Source organism: Ophidiomyces ophidiicola (genome assembly GCF_022830035.1).
Source record: "Ophidiomyces ophidiicola strain CBS 122913 chromosome Unknown scaffold_23, whole genome shotgun sequence".
In the NCBI taxonomy this organism is placed as follows: Eukaryota; Fungi; Ascomycota; class Eurotiomycetes; order Onygenales; family Onygenaceae; genus Ophidiomyces; species Ophidiomyces ophidiicola.
In genome coordinates this window covers 53123-74353 of record NW_026054663.1, presented here as the reverse complement: position 1 = coordinate 74353, position 21231 = coordinate 53123, and the positions used below count along the sequence as shown (strand labels likewise).

Sequence of the window (21231 nt, the reverse complement as noted above, 5' to 3'; positions counted from 1 at the left end):
CCACACCCGCTCCACCGTCGCGGAGCCTCGGAGATAATGCTGGGGAAAAAAAGACCTCAAGCTCGCTACGGGCTGGTTAGCTGGCCGGCGGGCCAATCGCGTGTGCATTCGTCCGACCCGTGGGCTCCAGTGAAAGACCCCGATGATTTTATCATCTATTATTGCTGCTGCAGTGCGCGGCTACTCACGGAGCGCAGCCGTCATCCATCGAAGCAACATACTACTGGCTTCTACTCACGACCACTAACTTCTAGTCTAACAGCGGCAGCACGCTCTGCACCGTGTCCACCACGCTCTCCCGAAACGTGCGGTACGTCAACCCCAGCACCTCGCGCGACTTGCGATTATCAAACCCAAACGCGCCCTTCACCTCGCTCTGCCCGTCTCCGGCTCCCTCCTCCTCCCACTCCCGCCCGCGCGGCAGCCGCGCCCGCAGCGCCGGCACGCCGTCCGCGATGCAGCGCACGATCTCGGCGTTGCTGAAGTTGCCGGCCACGATGAAGAAGCGCTGGTTGGCCGCCGCGGGCTTCTCGGCCGCCAGCGCGTGCGCCAGCGCGATGTCGCGCACGTCCACCCACAGCGTGCCCTCGTCGGCCGGCCAGCGCGCCGCCATCGCGTCGCCGGGGCCTGAAGCTAGCTGGCAGATGCGCTCGTTGGACGTGTTGATGGCGTCGAGTGACGCGAGGTAGTGCACCACCGGGCCCGAGACCAGCGGCGGGTTGCACTATGCTGTAGTCAGCCTTTTTGCTTTCATAGAAGGGTGGCGGGCTTACGGTGGCGAGCGTGAAGTTGGGCTTCTCTTTCTCGATAAAATCCCAGGCGGCTTTTTCCTGCAATGCCGGTTAGTCGTGCGTGCGGCCGAGTGGTGCCTAGAAACAGAAACAAGGCAGGCCTAGACCTACGGCGAAGGTCTTGCTGGCGCGGTAGCCCGTGCGCGCGTTACTCGCGGCCTCCTCTCTCTTTATGGGATTCCAGTCGTCCTGGTTCGGCAATCGTCAGCATGGGTTGGCACTTGCAAAGCGGCCCAGACATTGCCCTACGTCGGTGTATACATAGCTCGCCGGCTTGTTCACGTCGATGATCGCGGCGAACGACGACGTGATCACGACGCGCGTGACCGTCGGGGCGTGCTTCTTGATGGCGTGGAGGATGCCCACGGTGCCATTGATGGCTGCGCTGGCGTTAGAACAGAAACCTTTAATGCAGGGTGTTTTTCGCGCCGTTACATACCCGGCTTCAGCAGCTCCTCCTCCACGTCGGTGGCGCGGAAATGAAACGGGCTGGCAGTGTGTATGACGATGTCAAACGGCGGCTCCGACACCACCGCCTTGTCGAACGCTGTTGTGGCCATTGCAATCCAAACCAGGTCAGTCTAACGCCTTTTTTTTTTCTCTCCGTTCCTCCCCCCCCGTCGGCCACATGCATGCAGGGGATGGATGATTCCTCATACCGTTAGGCTGCGCGATGTCCGGCACAATGGCAAAGTCCAGGGTGGACGGCGGCACGCCCGGGTGGGCGTCGCGGATCCGCTGGGCCTTCTCGGGCGAGCGCACAGTGGTGACGACGGAGTGGCCGCGCTGCAGCAGCGTGTCTAGGACATGGGCGGCGATGAAGCCGCTGCCTCCTGCGTGCCGGGGGTAGTTCTGTCATTAGCCGGTAGGGTTCCAGCGCCGCAAACACGGTCCGGCGGGGAGAGTAGCTACCTGTCAGTAGAATGCGGGGCATTGTGAAGTCTGCTGTGTCAACGGTATGGTGGTATGGTCGCTATGGTGTAGCTGGTCTTGTATGGCTGGCTGGTGGTGGCCGCGGGTAGTTATTTGTACGGGCTGGAGGTATGTACCCCGCCGGGACGATCGCCGTGCCGGTTCAGCAGCGCGGGATTGGTAAGCACTCCTTAACTATATTAACTTAACTAACTACATAGTTCAGAGGAATCGCGAGAACCACCCACGTTGACGCATCGCCATGCCGCACTTCACCATCCACGTCGTATCCGACACCGTCTGCCCGGTATGCTGGCCCTCCCAACTCCCTACAAGACCTACCTACCTAACTCCCGTCTGCAGTGGTGCTACGTCGGCAAAAAGAACCTCGACGCCGCCATCGCGCTCTACCAGGCCGCGCACCCGGACACCGCCGCCACCGACACCTTCTCCATCACCTGGCAGCCGTTCATGCTCAACCCGCACGCGCCGCTGCCGTCCATCGACAAGCAGGCCTACTACACGCAGCGCTTCGGCGCCGACCGCGCCCAGGCCATGCACGCGCGCGTGGCCCGCGCCGGCGCCGCCGTCGGCATCGCCTTCCGGTTCGGCGGGCGCACCGGCAGCTCGCGCGACTCGCACCGGCTGATCCAGCTCGGCCACAAACAGGGCGTGCAGACGCGCGTCGTCGAGCAGCTGTTTGCCGCGTACTTCGAGCACGAGCAGGATATCACGGCGATCGAGGTGCTGGTGGGTGCTGGGGTGCGCGCCGGGTTGGATGAGCGTGAGGTGCGGGAGTGGCTAGAGACGGGGAGCGGGGGCGAGGACGTCGATCGTGAGGTCGAGGAGGCGCGCGCGCGCGGCGTGCAGGGCGTGCCGTGCTTTGTGGTGCAGGGTCGGTATCGTGTCGAGGGCGCGGGCGCGCCGGGGCAGTTTTTGGATGTGTTTGAGGAAATCAGGGAGCAGGAGTGCCGCGAGTAGTTGACTATGGCGGAGAGGCTGAGAGGGTGGCAGTTTGGAGTATGCTCTCGGAGATATTAGCCCACTAACTACCTACCTATCTAGTGGTTATTCGTTACAATTCTCTCGTCATCTCCAGCGCAACGCCAACCAACCCAAGCCGACTGGGTCTCTGGCTTCCCCGCGCCGCCGCCCGATCTGCCCCCCGCGATCGCCGCACGTCCCCCTTGTCCCTTGCAGCATGCACGCAAACACAATCTGCACTCCACACACACACACACCCATAGTCCCCGCCATCCCACGCACCGGGCACCATTATTCTTATTATCATTGCGTGCATCAGTGGCGCGCGCCCCGTGCTATGGCTTTTTTTTTGTTTGTTTGTTTGTTTGGTGGCGGCCGAAGCGAGATCTGAACTGTCAGATGTGCCACTTTCAGTAGTCGGTGGGCGATAATGCGCGATCGCGTCGCAGGTACGAATGACGAACTATTCAATGCATGCGTGTCGTTGTGATTGCGATCTGTCGGATTCTGGCTGGGAGTGCCGCTGGAGAAGAGTGCCTCAGACATCTCGTGTTAGAGGCTTTCCATCACTGAGATATAAAATGATCTGTCACTTCCGATAATGCAAACATGGCAAAAAAAATGGGGAATATGATTTCAGATCAATAATCCGTCAATAGTCTCTCTGCTTACATTTTTATAGGCAGTTGAGTTGATACTCTGCGATTTGTGGTCGCGAATATATACAGGGGAGCCTTGACAGTCGCGTATCCCCTACGAAAGCAGCGATGGCCAGTCCCACACGTATTTCCGCTGAGCGTGCGCCCGATGCTACCTGTCACAGACATGCTGAGCCGGCGGCCAGAGCTGCAAATACCCTAGAGCGCCTCGCTGCTTGCGGCTCGATCCGAAGAGTGCGGCTTACCAGCCCCAGAACCATGATGCCCGAGTGCACACCAGTCCTTTCGTGGAAATTCCATCCCTCTTATCAGCTTCAGGCCTCCTCAAGCTATATCAAAACCGCGCCTAGCAATTAAAAAAGGCCACATATCAGAGCGCTTACTACTAGCTCGTTAGGTAGCACTGCCGGGAAGTGTTAACTATGGACAGCCCCATTAGGCCAAAAACTTAGGCAAAAAGGGTGCAACCACTCAAGGGTGCCAGATACTCCGACACTTCCACTCTAGTTGGGTGGGACAAGCTGGTAAGCCAACTAGAGGCTTACATTTGCCCCCCTGTCTGGACGCTCGAGGATTTCTTGCTTCTGTCTTACCTTTTAGAGTTGCGGCTCTGCTTGCACACTACAAGATCTGAACTCAATGGAGTGTCGGGGCTCGTAGCCTGCTATAGTGCGTTGCAGCTACACTACGCGCGAACAGTGCCTTTAGGCCTAAAGGTCGTAAGGTTTCTAACGGTGGTCATGTTTGTAGCTGAGTGTTTGGCACTTCGACATAATGCTCCCAACAGGCCAAAGAGGCCATCGAGGGCAAGGGTACGAGGTGCCCCAATAGAGGCCGGTTCGATGCGCTTCCACCGTGCATTGACCGCCCAGGAGGGTCAGGGGAATTTTCGAGCACCCATTCAAACCGCGCAACGTATGCACCTCCCAGCCCGGGTTCCAATACGTACGGTGCTGGAAGGGATGTGGCGCAGCAGACACCTCACCTAAAGCTGTGCTCTGGTGTCGTTCGTTTTGCTGTGAGTATTTTTGTACAGCAATACTGTCTGGATAGGAAACTGTCTTTCAGCAGAGATGCATCAAAATGAATTCCAAGGGGTATCGAACTAATATTCTTGGTTCTGACGCCGAAGAGTCCTTGCCTAAGCACCTGGCTAATTCACAGAACTTGATCCAAGTGATTTTAACGTGAGTTAGTGACATAACTCACTACTTAACTACATGCCAAGCATGAAGCCTCAAAAATGGGTAAATATGCTCCTTGAGCAGCCTGACCTAAAAAGAATTGCTACCCATTGCTTCCCCCTTACGGGTGGAAGATATTGCCCCTTGTCCTATTTTCTTTTCCGCCCCGTTGAGTGGAACTACGCATCACCACTAAGCCCTTATGACATAGGGGTTCCATGGACAGACATACATGCATACATGAGAAGGGCCATTTCTTTGGGTAAGCATGCAGCTACTTCAAAAGGTCGCAGTGCTCCCTTCTCTAATACATGATGATATACCTGCCTTGCTGGCAGTCCTTAATCTAGTGTCATGCAAGTGCCTCGACCATGCATACTACTTGGGCGTCGACCACGTCGCACCCGCTTGTGATTCCAGATCTACCACTACCTGCGTTTCATTCCTTGAGGCTCTGCTGAGCTCAAGGGACATGAATTGTCCCTTATGTTTCCATACTTTAAGGCCCTTCTTTTTTTTGTGGCCGTACTGCTTTGACTTGGAAAGCAAGTGTTTTAGTTCCCAGGCTCCCCCCTAAAAAGCTCTGTATATTCTATCCGGCAAGGATTTGTAGGTGGAACGTGTGATCGTTTAGTGGCCTTTTTGACTGACTGCTGGGGCGGACGCCGGGTCGCAACAGAGTCGCCAGAGTCGCCAGAGTCGCCGCCGGCCCGACCGGTAACTACCACTCTCCTAATCCGTGGTGAATTAGGTGCATTTATACATATGGCATGATAATCATCTGTGATGAGTTTCTAGATCTTGCCGCAAGATATCCCCTTACTCGAGGATAGCGTTTCTATCTCCTCTGGCAGGCACAGTGAGACGAGATCGACTCCAACTGTTAACTCTGCTGCTGAATCGCAGTCGACCATTGAGTCTTTGAAGTCCCTAAACACTCTTATTCGGCAAATAAGTCTAGATCTTTGCCCGCAAGAGGAAGCTGTAACAAGCCTGGGGAACTGGCTCAAAACTATCTCTCCAGAAGAATATACACAAATTCCACAATGGACGCCGGAAATGTGGGCAGCGTACAACGACTACAAAGCTAAAGCAGAAGAGCAAGGCAGGGCCCATAAAGCATATCTAGCCTTTTCCGCATCTCATCCCAAGCCAAGTGATCCGGATGAAAACCTTGAGCGTGCTAGGTTAGCTATTATATGGGGTCAAATGTCATTAGCGTCAGTTTTCTATTTGCAATGTAGGTTATCTTATGCTAAGCAGCCTTTGTAGGGCGGCTGAAGCACGACTTTCCTTTCTTGGTGAATACCAGAACGCATTTGAGAATAAAGTTTCCATTCAAAATCATATCGAGGAGGCTTCAAAACAAATAGTCAGTGGAAGAAACGCTATAAAGAAGGCGAGGAGAAGCCATAATGGTGAGAATATTCTTATTTAGAGGTCCTTTTGACTGACTAATTGAATCGATATTAGACCTCTGGAACAAGAATCCAGGCAAAGCTAATCCCGAGGTTTTTGATGATGTTATTTAGACCCAAAAATAGCCCAGTGTAGTGAGGCTCACAGTGTATCTCGCATTTTTGCTATTGGTAAAAGCGGGTTTCCAGATCATCTTGTATCTAATGACAGTTGGTATCCTCATACAACACGTCTAGTTTTAGATTCCTGGGCTCCACCACTCGTGTTTATGCATAGTTTAAGCTGTAAATATCGCCTGTATAAAATTATAAGTAATATGAGGAGGTATAATCGGTACGTATGGGTACCATGAAATAGTATCATTAGTGTTGTATGTCCTGGGACCTTGATAATTAGAAAATCAACCGTTGACCAATATAATTATTTCCTCCTGGAAACAAGCCCACCTGCAGAGTCTTTCGCTGATGGCCATAGAAAATCCTTAGAACAAATGATACCAATGATCTGCCCTTGGATCATAGTATGAGTTTTGGCTTTCAAACGCCTCTATCAGAGAGGGATGTGCAAGACGATGCTTATCCCAAAAAATATATCCCCAATCGCGGAAAGAGCTGCGTATGCAGTATCCATAGTAATTGCTGTAAGTTCCGCTCCAAATTACTGTCCAAGCATACGGCGGGAGTGATGCGTCGTCACCCTGAAATGGCAGAGGCTCGGCACGGTCCTGCTTCTCATGGCGAAATGACAGGTGGTTATCCCGCAGGTTGTCTTGTGCCGATTCGCCGAAGGGGCCAAAAAAGCCTAGAAAGTTGCCCCAAACATATGTGATGTTGTCTTGCATCACCGTGACAAGGTGGTCATGATTCTTAATTGAAAGGGCAATATCTAAAAATTCAAGACCCCAAGATATTACCCCCTCCAAAAGCTCTTCTCTGGTATCTAGTGATTTTGATGTGGCGATCAGCTATAAGCCAGTGGGAGCTATTGAGAGTATTAGAACTTACAGTCATCTTCTAGATGAAATGCCCCAACTGGTGTTGGAGGGCGTCTATCAGCAAATTTGGGGTTATTCTCATTCACATCCCATGAAATCGCATCGAAAATCTGGTTGAATTGCTGGGTGATAAAATGATGGATGCATGCAATCTCCTCGACTTCCCATGGTTCGAATAGGTCAAAATACATCACTGAAATATCAATAGACTCAATGGAACGAAAATCACTAGCACGCCATCGCTCATACCCTTTACCAAAAATGTTGCAGCATACCTGGAATCGGTAAAGAGCACGTACAATACGGGTTTCTTCAGTGTTGCTTGGAGAAACACTCTGTGGCTCATTGGTTTCAACAGCAAGATTCGCCATTGTGGTGGTTGCGTAAAGCTTTGCCGTATTCCAGACCATATAATGAAATCTGATCATATCTTTCAGGACCCTTTCACTGAGTTTTTCTGGGAATATTAATGACTGCTGAGAGGCAGACAGCCTGTTTCGATAGGATTCGAAGAAACCGGATGTTTTCTCAAGTGAGATGCCACAGTGAAGTTCCAATTTGCCCGACCAGTATGCGGAGCATGCGTCCACTGTGACATTTTCCAGTGTATTTTCGAGGCAATGCCGCAGCAGAAATGTGCGATCAAGTTTATACTGTTCGTAAAAAGTGCGGCATACCAGATTCATCGTGCTCAGGTCTCGAAGACTCATGAATGACAATATCATCCGTCGGAGTTCAGGCGGAAGTCTCTCAAGCCGAGAAGGTTCATGTGCAATGCTCAAGGAGGTATCGGTCGTGGGTTGAAAGGCGAGGGGTGGTAGGGGGCGTGGTTTGCCAGGCCGGAAGGCCCGTTTTAATTTCGAGAGAAACCGCTTCATATTCAATATCCAGAGCTCATCAAAGGCAGATAGAGTATAGAGTCAAACTGATGGAAGATGGTGTTCATTGTAGATATTCAAGAGCATGATAAACAATGACTCACTTGTTTGTGTTACTGGACGGCCGTCCGGACAATACCCGGATACAGCAGCATCGTCCAATCAACAAGATGTGTACGCATACGGAGTATACATCCTCATCACTGGAATATGAATCTTCCGTGCTCCGTATGGCCTCAGGTCTGTGAGGTTGAGACGGCGAGGCGCCACCCAAAGCGGCCGGCAGCTAAGCTTTTTTGGGCCCGCGAATCAGGCCCACAGCGTGGGTCCGTGTGGCTGTGCCACACGTGAGCGGACGCGTGAAACTCGATATCAACAGCAATCCACGAAACAAAAAGGGGTGTCGCTTTAAAACATGCACTTCACGCTCAAAGATGTATTGTACTACCTTTCATTATACGGGGTCTTCAAGGACTCCCACCAGCGCTGGAAAAAGGCCTTGAAAGCGCGAAAACTGAGGCACCCTTTGACCCTCCCATTGCCTGATGGAACACCCTTGCCCGTGTACCGGCGGAAAAAGCAACCCCTAATTTACCAGCCACAGGCAGACTCCATATTCTTTGTGTTGCCGCTAGAATTACGAAGGGAGATTTACTCATATGTGTTTGGCGGGAGACCGATCAAGAGGCCCTTCGCCGTGAGATGCACCGACTGGCATCGAGTTGGGCTTCACAACCATAATGAACCGCAACAGCCGCGTGCTCCACAGCGGATCCAGTGGGTCGACATTATCCCCATAGCACTGCTTCAAACGTGCAGGAAGATGTGAGAAACTACCCAGCCTCCCCTCTCCCACGCTGCATTCTAACAGAATACACAATAGTTATTCCGAAGCCATAGACGTGTTCTATTCAGAAGCGATATTTAAAGCCTTTACGCCCGTGGACGTAGACCGGATGTTTCTTGGCCTTCCAGTCCAGCGCACGGATTGCATTCGTTCTATCTGGATCGATATCCGCTTCGCAATCACCTGCTCTCTGCAATGCGATGGCCTTGAGGAGATTTTCGACGAAGGTACTTGGTCCGAAGTGGTAAAGTCGCTTGCCAAGCTACCCCAGCTTCGCAACGTTCGGGTATCGTTCATGAAAGACGAATTGACCGGAGGCGATTACTGTGGCCACCTGCTGGAGCGTTGTGTGCTACCAGCATTGGCTGTGGTCCCAAGAGTCCCAAAGTATGAGTTTCTTGTGAATTTTGAGGTGAAGACGCCCGACAACGTGCCATTTCAGGTCAAGCGGATCCGCGCAAGCAGGCTGCGGCAGGGTCGGATATGGGCGGAATAGTAGTTTTTGGTCAGGCAGATGCGCAGAGGTAATAGTACTGTTGTTTGAAAGCCTTTCGTATTGGGTAGAAATTCTGCGATTAATATGTTATCGTCGTTGAACATCATTAATATTGCGTGTATTCAAACTTTGATTTCCTCCGTACTCCGTCCGCCCTAACGCCGTAGCGGATTAGCGTGTAAATGCCAAGGTATCTATTAGTCACCAGTCATATGACCCTTATCGGATTGGTCGCCGGTTGATAAGATCGATAAGCTCCTTCCAGCTTCAAAGCCAACGGAATCCCTCCAACACGGCTGGATGCGACAGACGACATGTCGCCCGGTAATAACGGGAACTGCAAGATTACAACGCCAGAACGCCCTGCAATGCGACCTACGAGCTAAGCTGGGTTAGGATTCCAGAGCTATACTGAATTCCCGCTGCTGAGGAACGCGAAGTCCGGCCAGAGCCGACAAATCCCCAGAAACTGGTTGATCCCAATGATTCATAATCGCCGGCTCCTCCCTTATGCTATACTCCAATGAAATCTACCAGTAAAGATACAGGGCTTATGTTTCGTCGAAACGGCAAACCGCATTCGTGCGAGCCCTGCCGGATCTCTAAGGTGAAATGCGACCATACGACCCCCATATGTAAGAGATGCGAGACTCGGGGGATTATATCGAAAGTAAGGGCTTCCTTGCTTTTTGCTATTGTTGATGTAATACTTACCTGACGCAGTGCTACTATCACCCAGCGCCATTGACTAAACGCCTAAAGCCTGCTGCTGGTAGTGAAAATGAACCAGATAAACCAAAAAAGCGCAAAAGAGCACCCTTAGGCACAGAATCGCCTCTTATGCCCGCCTGTGGTGACTCAGTAGGCGCATCGCTTCTTTCACCCTCAAATAGCAATATTGATGGCGGACTGACAGGCCACAACGCCTATCTCGGCTCTACAAGCTTTCTATCCGTGTTTCATGAGACGGTCCCCCAGTTGTCACATCTTGCAATGCAACCTCTGCCGCCGGAGTTTGCTCGCTGGCAAAACAAGCAACTTTCTTTACAGTCACAGCTATTAAAATTAATCACTTCGTTCGATCTGTATGAGAAACTTATTGGGTATTACTACGAACGGGGACTATTTAGCATTGTTCCAGCGTCTTTGACCCTTGGCGCAGTCAAATATGCACGGGCACATCTGGAAACTGAGGATCTATCCAATGTTCGCCAGAAAAATCTGTACAGAAAGATATGCCAAAACACCGCCAAGCCGCTCGAGATCTCTGCCACTGCAAGTGCAGAAGAGTTTTTCCAATTATTTACAGGAGAGAATCTTCGGTGGGAGTTCATTGGCCTTATATTTGCTCTGGCGGGGCTAGGTGTGGTTAATTCACTGACCCACACAGGCGACAAGTCTTTACGTTTTGCCGATGGGGAGATAGAGATCGATGAATCCTTTTCTACGCAAATGGTCGTTGCTAGTAACAATGCCATTGAAATGTGTCGACAGCATGACAAAGTTAATGACCTCACCATTTGGCTCGAATACAATCACTGTGTCCTTATCTCTATGGTCCTTGATGAAACAAGTACTTATCCCCACTTCCCTATAGCTCTTGGATCACACTGACGTTATCCAGGTCACCTTGTCTATAGGTGCTTTGGTGATCTCATCTCTGATATGTTCTCAATGGGCTACCACCGCGAGCAGCCTCCTGGTCAAGGAATCCCGTTATTTCTTTCTCAGACTCGCAAACGGATTTTCACTGCAGCATATCGGTCCGATAAGAATCTGGCCACGTTTCTAGGCAGACCTCCGCGAATTCAAAGTCTATATTGCGACGCTGGCCCTCCATTAGACTTGGACGATAACAGCTTGATTTTACAAGGCGATGCTCTGACGGCAGCTCTTCAAAATCTAGATGAAGACGGTTGGAATCGAGACGCTACTCGAGATAATAGGATACGATCAGCAACGGTGATACGAGTTCGATTTATCATATCCCTTCAACGAGAGAAGGTCCTTGAGTTGTCACTGGGCCGGAAACCCAGCAACTTCATTGAGGTTCTCTAGTATGTTCTTAACATCTCTCTCCTTTTCAAGAAATCCTGGTCAGCTAAAAGAAGCTAATTCGTCTCTCAGCAAAACATACCAAGAATGTCAAGATCTTTGGGCTTCCATTCCACATGATTTTCGATACGATGTCAATTGCTGGAAGACCCTTGACCCCTTCTCCTGCGTCGCCATTTTAGTAATCTATCTCGAATACCTCCACGGTCTCTTCCAGATCCAACGTATCCTATGCCAGCAAAACCTCTCTGAATCTTCCTCTCTTTTAAATACTTCCATGCAACTCCTATCAACAGTCCTCCATCTCCTCAAACAACCCGAACACACACCCGAAATGCAAACAAATTTTTCCTGGATCGTACGTCCTACCCTATTCTACCCACTCTGATACATAATCCACAACTCAAATTGCCTAACATCCCTTCCCCCAGTTCCTCTTCTACGGCCTCCCGGCCTCCGGCGTTCTCGCCAGCGAGCTCTACCAATCCACCCTCTCTGCCTCCCTCTGGCCCTCGACCATCACATTCCCCCGCTCCCAGATCATCCGCGACCTAGGTCGGATCATATCCTGGTTTGAAACCGCGACGCTGCCGCCCACTGCAACCTCGCGCGTGTGCGTTGACATCACCAAGGTGTTAAGCCGACTGCTGGATGACGCGTTGAACTACCAGCCAAGCCTGTCTCAGCACTCTCAGTCATCGCATGGGCGCCCGCACCAGCATGCACAGCTCCCGGTGGATGGTCGAATTGGAACCGAGGGGAGGGACAGTGCAGTGGAGATCTCTCCGGCGGCTATGATTCCGGGTGCTGAGAGCAGCGCGCACGTGATGACTCGTCCTGGAGACGAGCAGATGCAGCAGCCACCCGGTTCTAACCTAGAACAGGCTCAACTACTACTGCCACACGACAATCCAGAAATCGGAATTGGTATTGATGATCAATTTACAAGTGAGAAGTTCTTGAGCTGGCTAGATGATCTGGATTGGGACGCCACTGTGCCAGACCTCCTGTTTTAGTGTGTATGTAGTTCGTATTTTCTCCAGGTTCTAGTTTTGGAGGACTTGTTCAAGTGTAGTACATTAATATGTAAATGAGAGCTATAATGGATATATATATATTAAGATAATGGATTAAATGAAGCCCTGAGGCCCAGTCGTTTCATTCTTAGAGCTATTTAAATACTTGACTGTAATATCATACGTTATGGCCGTAGCGTAAAAGGATTTGGGATTGGTCAATTTGTGGTTGAGACTTTTAAAGAAGATTCACAGGTCCATCCCTAGCACATGTGCCCACAAACTGGTGTGCTAAGGATCAAGGGAGCCACATGCATCAGTTTGACGAGCACAGAACGCATAGTGAGCGGTAGGGTAAGAAGTGAAGGGACTAGAGTAATAGATGGATATTGTATACCATACCAGCTCCAGATGGGATAAGAAGGTGGGGCACGGAGAATGGATAATGGCATATTAGCAAAGGTAAATCGCCATAAAGCTGCAGAGGATTACGTGGAACTCGCGTTCTCCGGAAAGGGATATGAAGGAGATAGAAGTAAGAGACGGGGTGTTCGTTGAGCTGTGGGCATAAAAGATGCAGGGGGAGGTAACGAGAACTTTGGTGGGAAGGAGTGTCAGATATAGGATATCGGCGAGGCAGGAAGCTGAGGGCGGGAGGGATACTGCAGTGGAAAGAATTGGTTGTATGGACATGGAACCCATAGTTGTTGTTTCCGCGGAATGGCCAATGTTTAACGATAGGCGAATTTCAGAGTGGCTCATGGGTCGAGGATTCGAGTATGTGAGCAGCTTGTCAATGGCGAAGATAACGAAATATTGGATAATGTTGATCGTAAATCGTCTGGGCTTCGTAATCCGGACAACTTAACGGCAAAAGACAACCACAGATGTTCAATTCACAACTGCTATTCCAACGCTTCCATAAGCCCAGATGTGAAGGCATGTGTATTAAAGACTTCACTCCTGAGTTTGCTGGCTGCGTCGCATCTTTTCAGCCTCAAGGTTTTCGTAAAGAAGATAAAGGGCCTTCTCATTCGCTTGAGCGCTTCCCATGATCGTAAACATTCGTTCGCCGCTCTCGTCATGTGCAGCTTTTGCAATCGAAATACGCGCACCAGAGCTTCTTCGGATTTCGCTAATTTTACTGCCTCCTCGGCCAATAATGCAACCGACCATATCGGAAGGAATACTGATGTTCTGCGTTTCGATCTCTTCACCATCTTCGGTGACCAAAGGGATCCCACGGTTTTGTCCATCTGAATTCTGGCGTCGGTTATAACCACCAGGAGCGTCACTAAAATCGGCGCCATTTCCAGTGCGATTGTAGGAGCGACCTCCACCATAAGAGCTTGGATTTGGTCCTATGAATGTGTTGTTCATCTGGCTACCTCCGACGTTGGCTCGAACGGTGGGATTATAGAGGACGGTTCCGGTCCCGCGCTGCCAGTCGTCAATAAGACACTTTCCAATTTCCCAGATGGCCTTTTCGATGCCTTCTGGGGTTCCTTGCACCTCGACGATTCGCTCAGTAGACTGCGGAAGCATTTCCTTTTGGGCGACCATGCGAACTCCGGAAGCATCTTGAATATATTTGATTTTCAAGCCCTGCCTGCCAATGATAGTCCCCATCTGGTTGTGCGAGATGAGAAGACGGACAGCTAAATGGCGCAAAGTGTTAGCATATGGGTCACTGCTCTTTTCTACAAGTCATCTTTGACGTGTATAAGACTAGACGCGGAAAATCGTGGGAGGACTCACGATGCGTGCCGCTGTTTTGAACAATTCCGCCCATTCCCACCTGTGGCGCACCTTCAAGCAAGCTCTTTGCGACCATGCCATAAGCTTTAGCAGTGCCCTGGAGGGATCCGGTAACAGTCAAGACGCGATCGTGCACACCTTGCACGACCTTGCTCACGCCGGCCTTGACACCAGTTTCGTCCCTAAGATCGGCAACATTTTTGCCGGCCTTGCCGATAATCACGCCGGCTTCCTTGGACGAGACAATAGCACGGAGGGTCAGGACAGATTGCGCATATTCTTCTTCGGTTTTGGGAATCATCTCCTCTCCCTGGTCGTTGAGGTTGACGCGGTTGAAGGACTCGGTCAAAACTTCATCGGGGCCGGGAGCACCGGTGTTCTGTTCGGTAGCAGACATTTTGGCAAAGAGGGTTGATGAGTCGACAGACGCGGAGATCCGGAGACACAGAGACAAGTGATTTGGAAAGGTAAGAGGGGCTGGTTGGAGCCTGGAGTCACAAGCGTGAGTTTTGGTTTCACCACCAAAGTGAAAGCACGACAGACGCTTACGCTTTAGCAAGCCGGGGAGCAGCTCAGGGTAACGTTGGACGAGGGCGGGGGAGAGAAGCAAGAGCGCAAGGCAAGAGGGACGCGACGCGAACGGCAGTAAGGGTGTTGGGAGCAGGCAGGATGGATGGATGTGAGGGATGGATTGGGGTCGTGTGTGGCGAATGGAGGAGACGTGCGAGGGCGAGGTGGGACAGGGCGACGAGGCGAGGAGAGTAGGACGGAGAGGGAAGACGAGAGGGAGACGGCGAAGGGGAGGGAGAAGGGCAGCGGAGTGGGAGGTGGGAGGTGGAGGAAGAAGAGGAAGAGGAAGAGGAGGAGGAGAGGAAGAAGCGAAGGACAGCGCGAGCGGCGGCGGCGGCGACGGCGGTGGTGGTGGTTGTGGTGGTGGTGGGCGCTGTTTTTTTTGCAGGCGCACGGCTGACCGCCTGGGACGGGCGCGGCGCTGCGGCTGCCAATCAGCGGCCGTGTCTGGCGGCATCGCGGTACGGTACGGTCACGGGCCATTGCTGCCTTGTCTCGCGCTTGCGAAGGGCGTGAGGCCGCACACAAAGAGACCATCAGCCACACCGCGCGAGAGAGCCGGCTGTCAAAGCAGGGACCAGCTGCTGCCGGTTGGTCACACTTTCATTGTCCCGTCAAAGCTGGGAAAATCGACTGCTTCTACCTAACATGACTCCCCGAGATGATACCCCCATGCACCACCGCGCCGCCCTACATGCTCATTCGCCCCTGCCAGTGCTGCCAACAACGAGATACATACATATACCCCTACTGCGCTGCATCGAAGATCACCTTTTGCGCCTGCATGTTGTCGAAGATCCTGTACCCCTCCACCGCCTGGCTCAACGGCATGATCTTGTCTGCCATGAACCTATGACTCACGTTAGTAGCGCGCATACAAACAGAATTTTGGGCTCTTGTATACCCAAGAAGGTGCTGCTTTTTCTTTAGCATGTCCAGTGCCTGAGGGAAGATAGAGCGTACGGGGCACCGGCCCATCTGGATCTTCAAATTCTTCCCATACGCCTCGCTCCCAGTCCATGGAATCTATTTTCGTTCGGATAGATTTAGTTTCCTATTATAAATAGTAGATATTTGAGAATAGCCTACCTCTCCATTGTGCACGCCGACACTTCTGATAGTTCCCCATGGTCGAAGGAGTTCGAACCCCATCCTCAACGCTGGACTCAGCCCAACAACTTCGATGACCACATCAGCACCACGATTGCTAGTCAGTTCTCGCACTCGCCTGTTCAATCCTTCTCGATCAGTCTTATAATTCCACGGCTCCGCACCCAGTGACTTAGCTAGCTCCAGTCTATCTGGAACTGCATCCACAGCAAGGAGGTGCTTTGGCTTGTATTCCTCTGCGTTGATCAAAGCGCAGAGCCCAACGGGTCCGCAGCCGATCACGACAACTGTCAATTCCGAAATTTGCTCTTTGGTGAACTCCTTGAAGCCATTACTGGCGGCAAAATAGCCTGTTGGGAAGATATCTGCCATCAAAACCAAGGCATGGTCGTTGATACCCTCTGGAGCCTTCATCACCGTACCATCGGCATGTGGCATCCGCACCTTGACATTGCATCAGCTTGGCTTTATCTTGGTAAGGTTTTTTTATGAGGGCCTACATATGCAGCCTGGCCGCCATCCAAAGACTTGGAACCCAGTAGCTGGCTCTTTTCGCATCGCGATGAGAAGCCTTGTTTACAGTAGAAGCATTTTCCACTAATCCACAATCAGCATCAAAGGCCAGGGATATTCTTTGGTTTGGGGGCCGCTCTTACCATGATGATGTGAATGGGCTGACAATCTTGTCTCCTGGCTTTACGGTCTTGACTTCACTTCCAACCTCTTGCACAATGCCGGTATATTCATGGCCCATAATAAAATCCGTATCAGAGGGTTGGTGGCCACGGTAAACATGGAGCTCGCTAAACCAGGTCAGTATGCACCCTTCATCATATCACGCATTGAATTCAGAATCTAGCCAGAATTGTTTGCGTTACTATGACTCAATAATTAAATCACACCTACCTGCCACAAAGTGCCGTGTATGTGACTTTGACGATGATATCATTTGGATCTTGTATCTTCGGGATTGGACGATCTTCCACCGCGACGGCGTGCGGACCTTTAAAAACCACAGCCTTCATGGTATCTTTGGCAGTCATTTTTAATCCGTTCAAGGCTCCTTTGCCTTTTGTTTGCTTGCTCAAAATATTAGAGAAGGGTGGCAAGGTCTATCTAGTTTAGAATAAAATTCTATTGTCCTCCGCAACAAGAAGCGTATGATTCTCAGGCAGCTGCAATTGAAATTCCCGGTGGCACCACTGGGATATATATACTGTTTCGTCGAACAAGCCTTTTCCCCTCCAAGCTGCCGTTCTCGACCGGCGGTCTATTTTCTTATATGGAGAGAGAGGCGCGGGGCTACCGTTTTGCTTTGGCCCTCGGCAGCTGCTAATGTACTTAGCTGTCCAGAGCTAAGTATGGGGTTCGAAGAGCGCTAGAAGCTCCGAGACCGACCTTAAGCCCCGTCCTCCGTATGCGAGCATTCCGCATTATTATCTGCCGCTCGGCTTGATTATGTCATGACGGATAACCTGGCCGGGAGTATCATGCACATTGCTCGACTCGCAGAGGAGCTTCGAGACCCCGGAATACAGCGTGGATAGCTCCCGCATATGGCCAGAAGCTGAAGTACGTGACTGTGTGAACCCCCAGACGAGCGAATGGCCGACCCCGCGCCGTCTTCGCCCGCCAACGATTCGTCTGCGGCTGCACCTGCGAAATTCCAATACATCCAGTATGATGGCACCAAAGAAGATGAATACGTCACGGCAATGCGCCAGTTGATCTCGAGTGACCTGTCGGAGCCGTACAGCATCTATGTCTATCGATATTTCCTCTATCAGTGGGGCGATCTATGCTTCATGGTTCGTTTGTGGGAACTCCAGAACCGCCATTTTTGCAGAGCGCAGCTAACGCTGAACCCCTTTCTTGTTATGTGGGACTCTAGGCCATGGATGAAAGCAATAAGCTTGCAGGCGTTGTCGTATCGAAACTGGAACCTCACCGTGGAGTTCCGCTGCGGGGATACATCGCCATGCTCGCCGTCCGACAGGAGTATCGCGGGCAAGGGATCGCCACAAAACTGGTCTGCATGGCCATCGACGCCATGATCGCGCGGGATGCGGACGAAGTATGTTTCTATTTACATATCTTGGCTCCCTTGGAAATCACATCTGCTAAAATGCGTCCAATCGCCAGATCGTCCTGGAGACAGAGACAACAAACACACCCGCCATGAAACTCTACGAGCGGCTTGGCTTCCTCCGCAGCAAACGATTACACAGATACTACCTCAATGGGAATTCTGCGTTTCGGCTCGTCCTATATCTAAAGGAAGGGGTGAGCATGCTTGAGCCTCCTGGTTGTGGTGGGCCCCATACTCCCGAAGCGCCAGGGGAACAGGGTTCTTATGACGGGTTACCGTTGCATGAGGATGGCGAATATCCTGCAAGACACATCGTTTAGCGGGACTCGAGGAGGTTTTGTGCACTGCAGCGTACACCTTATATGAGTCAACGGCAAAAGTAGCATTTTTGTTAGGTGGATAAAATCATTATGAGCCTCACGGATTATCTCGCATCAGGAATATGTTTAATGGACTTGAACTCGAAATAGGCGGCTAGATAAAAAATTGTTATTATCACAATCGATATACCCTTTTATGCGCATTCCAGCGCATTATACTCTCATCTAATATACAGAAGGCTGTGACGAGAGAATCATTTCGAGACACCAAACAAATGCACCCAGTGTATAGTATATCAGACAATCAACGAAATGACACAAAAGCGGCTTTAGGTGTCTATAACCAAGTCGATAATTTTATCATCATCATCATCATAGAATTAGGGTAAAGAACAACCAGGAGACTATATCAACATGAAGATGTCACGGGGCTTTGTCGTGAGGCTCATATTCAACCTTGACATCCGGTAAATCATCATGCAGCGTCACTACATCTTCCCTCTCACATCGAGTATAAACAGCGGCGATATCCTTGCTATGGCGTGCCTCTAATTCCGCCCATTCTTCACGAGTGGTAGATTTAGGCTCAACAGGGAAAGGTATGGTATTTTTTCTCTGTTGGAGAACATCAAACATGTGTTTCTTGGGCCAGAAAGTATCTCGATTACTCGCTCTCAACAGCATATCCGACAACGGAATGGATGGCATATGAGTCGCTGCGGCACCCAGATCCTTTCGAATCAACTGCTCAGCGGCTTTCTCCCGCCATCCTAGAAAAGGCTCATCTTTAGTCGAACACAAATCTTCCACGGTCGCCAATTTGGGGTCAAACGGCAGTCTCCCAGCGGAGTCCGTATTATTTGAACTGGGAAGAATGCCAGTGACAATTTTCCCCAGGTGAGTATGCCATCGCTGTCCAACTGTCAACGAATGGCCCGGTTCTAGCGGGCGTGCAAGAGACCGGAGGACCATCTTGATAATACCAGCAGTCGCTGAGCGTTCTAGGCAGGCATGCCTCCATATCGCCCGGCAGAGAGCATATGCCCTCCTGCGACAGCCCATGTACCAAAGCAGCTGCCAAGTTAACAAGTTCGGCTTTGCCTCGTATATTTTTGTAAACTTCGCGAAGAACCGAATTCCGTAACTCGTATGCTTCATCTCAACATAGTAAAGAAGGGCATTGTTCAGCGTAATGGTGTCAAGTTTGAGCTCCCTCTGCCAACAGTAATGGAGGATATCATTACGGGCTTGTAGGTTTTTTGCAAGAGATGTCTCCAGCACCAACTTGTTAACGGCAGAAGTGGAGATCCAGTCTTCTCCAAAATCATTGTTCATTGCTTTGATGAAAGTGGATCCGCTGCCTCCGTTTTCTAGATGAACGCGAAATTTGTGGCGAACTGCTGCACTCACAGCAAGCCTTACGATATTGGGGTCTTTTAAAACTCCCTCCCGATATATCCGGTCGAGAATATTCGCTCGAATATCATGTGATCCTATGGCCTGCAAGAAGGCGAGCCAGGAATATTCATTCAACTGGATTCGGTATTCCTTCATATTTCTTAAATATGATTTAAACAAACCAAGATTATAATTAGCGGCAGCGGATCTCAATAGCGTATTGAAGGTTTGAGTAGTAAAGAATTCTTCAAATAGGGGAAATAAATCCTTAAGCTCTTGGAAAAATTTATGGTGGTAAAGGTAGGACATAACAAGATTCATGGTTCGTGCCGAGAAAAACTTTCGATTGCTTGGATTATGGCAAAGCCGAAGAAGAATATTTTTAACCACTTGTGCATGAATGTCTCCATTATCGTAAATAATCCGTTGCGGAGCTTTAGTCTGGCGAAAGCTGGTGACACTCTCAACATAATCCGCAAGGCTTCGAATAGTCCATGTTTCTGGAACCGGCAGTTGGTCGACTCGATCCACCCGTGGTCTTCGGCGGTGAAATAGAGTCCCCGGTCTTTTTGACCATAATCCAGAATTACGTAGGGTGCGCTCGATATCGCCTTCATTTCCAGCTTTCATTCGCCGGCCAGTCCAAACTGAGCGGATAAGGGAGTTATTGCCCTGCTTGTCGTAGCGGGTAAATGGCGGGAGCGCAGGCTCCGTGGGCGAGTGTATGTTACTCCGTAGTTGGTCTTCTCCCATTTCTATAGCCTTGGGCGAGCCCGACAAGAGAAGTTTCCGCATGGGTCCTCGATCCTGGGGACCTCGGGGAAGAACATGAACTCGACAGCCGCTAACCACCGAGATATCCCATGAGTTCTCCAAATCATCACCCGCGAGCCTAACGACATCGTACTCGGACAACTCGATGATCTTTTGACTTGTATTCTTGGTGTCCTGGATTTCAGCGTTGTCTTTTGCGATTACGAGCATCATATTCATTATTTCCAAGCACTCGTGAAAGTCGTTTGGGTCAAAAGGTATGTTGGATATATCTTGGTGCAATAGTTTTGAGATGCCTAGCCAGCCATGGTGACGGGGTGGGGAGTCCGTGGGTTCAGAGCTATTTTTCCCTGTAGCTGTCCGTAGGCCGCCTTTTTGGTGCGCTCCCTTTTGCTGAGACCGCCCGCTGTTGGATGAAGCGTGTGATGGACTTCGCGAATTTTGAGGTACTCCATCTCCCCCTCCCCTATGTGTATCCTGATAGTCATGTGGCTGAACATGGCGAGTTAACCCTCCAGGATCGCGGTCCACGGATTCAATGGCCGAACCGGGGGTCGTCAAATTATTATCTAAGTCTATCCTTCCAAAAGGCGTACTCGAATCCGCCGCGCTCAATTCCGGCTCGGTCGATGAGGCGAATACATTTGGAGGAGGTACAGTCTGGGTATCGGATGGTAGGTGGTTTGCGGACGCGGTGAGCTGGGACGAATGTCTCACCAATTTATCACAATAAGATTGTCGTAAGCTGCTCTTACATATGAGCTTTGATCGCCGTTTGTTCCCCAATGGGAACCCTGCTGGTATTGTAGAAAATCCATTGACCTGGGATGAGAGACAACGAGGGTATAGAAAAAGGAGCGGCTCGTGGTTCGGCAGGACGAATTTTTCGGAGACTGAAGCTGCAGCTGCTCTGGTTCTCATGCAATGGCGGCTACCTGACAACATTGGAACGGGGGCGCAGAGCAATGAGCGTTGCC

General features: G+C 50.9%; 10 protein-coding genes across 10 annotated transcripts; 5 read left to right on the top strand and 5 right to left on the bottom strand.

The window, feature by feature from the left end:
- Window positions 1-250: 250 nt before the first annotated feature.
- On the bottom strand, window positions 251-1725 carry GRP2 (Glycine-rich RNA-binding protein 2, mitochondrial; the record flags this gene model as incomplete). The annotated part of the gene is made up of 7 exons (XM_049254068.1): window positions 251-724; window positions 774-830; window positions 903-980; window positions 1041-1171; window positions 1231-1338; window positions 1451-1624; window positions 1704-1725. 7 exons carry the CDS (start codon window positions 1723-1725, stop codon window positions 251-253), a joined length of 1044 nt encoding a protein of 347 aa, XP_049106915.1.
- Window positions 1726-1965: 240 nt separating this feature from the next.
- On the top strand, window positions 1966-2684 carry LOZ57_005030 (uncharacterized protein; the record flags this gene model as incomplete). Its single annotated transcript, XM_049254067.1, has 2 exons — window positions 1966-2010; window positions 2067-2684. The coding sequence occupies 2 exons, from the start codon at window positions 1966-1968 to the stop codon at window positions 2682-2684; spliced, it is 663 nt and encodes a 220-aa protein (XP_049106914.1).
- Window positions 2685-4429: 1745 nt separating this feature from the next.
- Window positions 4430-6062, top strand: LOZ57_005029 (uncharacterized protein; the record flags this gene model as incomplete). The annotated part of the gene is made up of 4 exons (XM_049254066.1): window positions 4430-4533; window positions 5385-5750; window positions 5803-5948; window positions 6004-6062. 4 exons carry the CDS (start codon window positions 4430-4432, stop codon window positions 6060-6062), a joined length of 675 nt encoding a protein of 224 aa, XP_049106913.1.
- A 368-nt stretch (window positions 6063-6430) lies between these two features.
- On the bottom strand, window positions 6431-7821 carry LOZ57_005028 (uncharacterized protein; the record flags this gene model as incomplete). The annotated part of the gene is made up of 2 exons (XM_049254065.1): window positions 6431-6888; window positions 6954-7821. The coding sequence occupies 2 exons, from the start codon at window positions 7819-7821 to the stop codon at window positions 6431-6433; spliced, it is 1326 nt and encodes a 441-aa protein (XP_049106912.1).
- A 415-nt stretch (window positions 7822-8236) lies between these two features.
- On the top strand, window positions 8237-9164 carry LOZ57_005027 (uncharacterized protein; the record flags this gene model as incomplete). The annotated part of the gene is made up of 2 exons (XM_049254064.1): window positions 8237-8646; window positions 8705-9164. The coding sequence occupies 2 exons, from the start codon at window positions 8237-8239 to the stop codon at window positions 9162-9164; spliced, it is 870 nt and encodes a 289-aa protein (XP_049106911.1).
- A 642-nt stretch (window positions 9165-9806) lies between these two features.
- Window positions 9807-12235, top strand: LOZ57_005026 (uncharacterized protein; the record flags this gene model as incomplete). Its single annotated transcript, XM_049254063.1, has 5 exons — window positions 9807-9834; window positions 9904-10737; window positions 10789-11213; window positions 11266-11577; window positions 11651-12235. The coding sequence occupies 5 exons, from the start codon at window positions 9807-9809 to the stop codon at window positions 12233-12235; spliced, it is 2184 nt and encodes a 727-aa protein (XP_049106910.1).
- A 957-nt stretch (window positions 12236-13192) lies between these two features.
- HEK2 (RNA binding protein, heterogenous nuclear RNP-K like protein) lies at window positions 13193-14390 on the bottom strand (the record flags this gene model as incomplete). The annotated part of the gene is made up of 2 exons (XM_049254062.1): window positions 13193-13893; window positions 13994-14390. The coding sequence occupies 2 exons, from the start codon at window positions 14388-14390 to the stop codon at window positions 13193-13195; spliced, it is 1098 nt and encodes a 365-aa protein (XP_049106909.1).
- A 920-nt stretch (window positions 14391-15310) lies between these two features.
- On the bottom strand, window positions 15311-16716 carry LOZ57_005024 (uncharacterized protein; the record flags this gene model as incomplete). The annotated part of the gene is made up of 6 exons (XM_049254061.1): window positions 15311-15413; window positions 15468-15589; window positions 15653-16117; window positions 16174-16270; window positions 16330-16476; window positions 16580-16716. The coding sequence occupies 6 exons, from the start codon at window positions 16714-16716 to the stop codon at window positions 15311-15313; spliced, it is 1071 nt and encodes a 356-aa protein (XP_049106908.1).
- Window positions 16717-17277: 561 nt separating this feature from the next.
- Window positions 17278-18082, top strand: naa30 (N-alpha-acetyltransferase 30; the record flags this gene model as incomplete). The annotated part of the gene is made up of 3 exons (XM_049254060.1): window positions 17278-17481; window positions 17565-17747; window positions 17816-18082. The coding sequence occupies 3 exons, from the start codon at window positions 17278-17280 to the stop codon at window positions 18080-18082; spliced, it is 654 nt and encodes a 217-aa protein (XP_049106907.1).
- Window positions 18083-18505: 423 nt separating this feature from the next.
- Window positions 18506-21199, bottom strand: LOZ57_005022 (uncharacterized protein; the record flags this gene model as incomplete). The annotated part of the gene is made up of 1 exon (XM_049254059.1): window positions 18506-21199. The coding sequence occupies one exon, from the start codon at window positions 21197-21199 to the stop codon at window positions 18506-18508; it is 2694 nt and encodes an 897-aa protein (XP_049106906.1).
- Window positions 21200-21231: the final 32 nt, after the last annotated feature.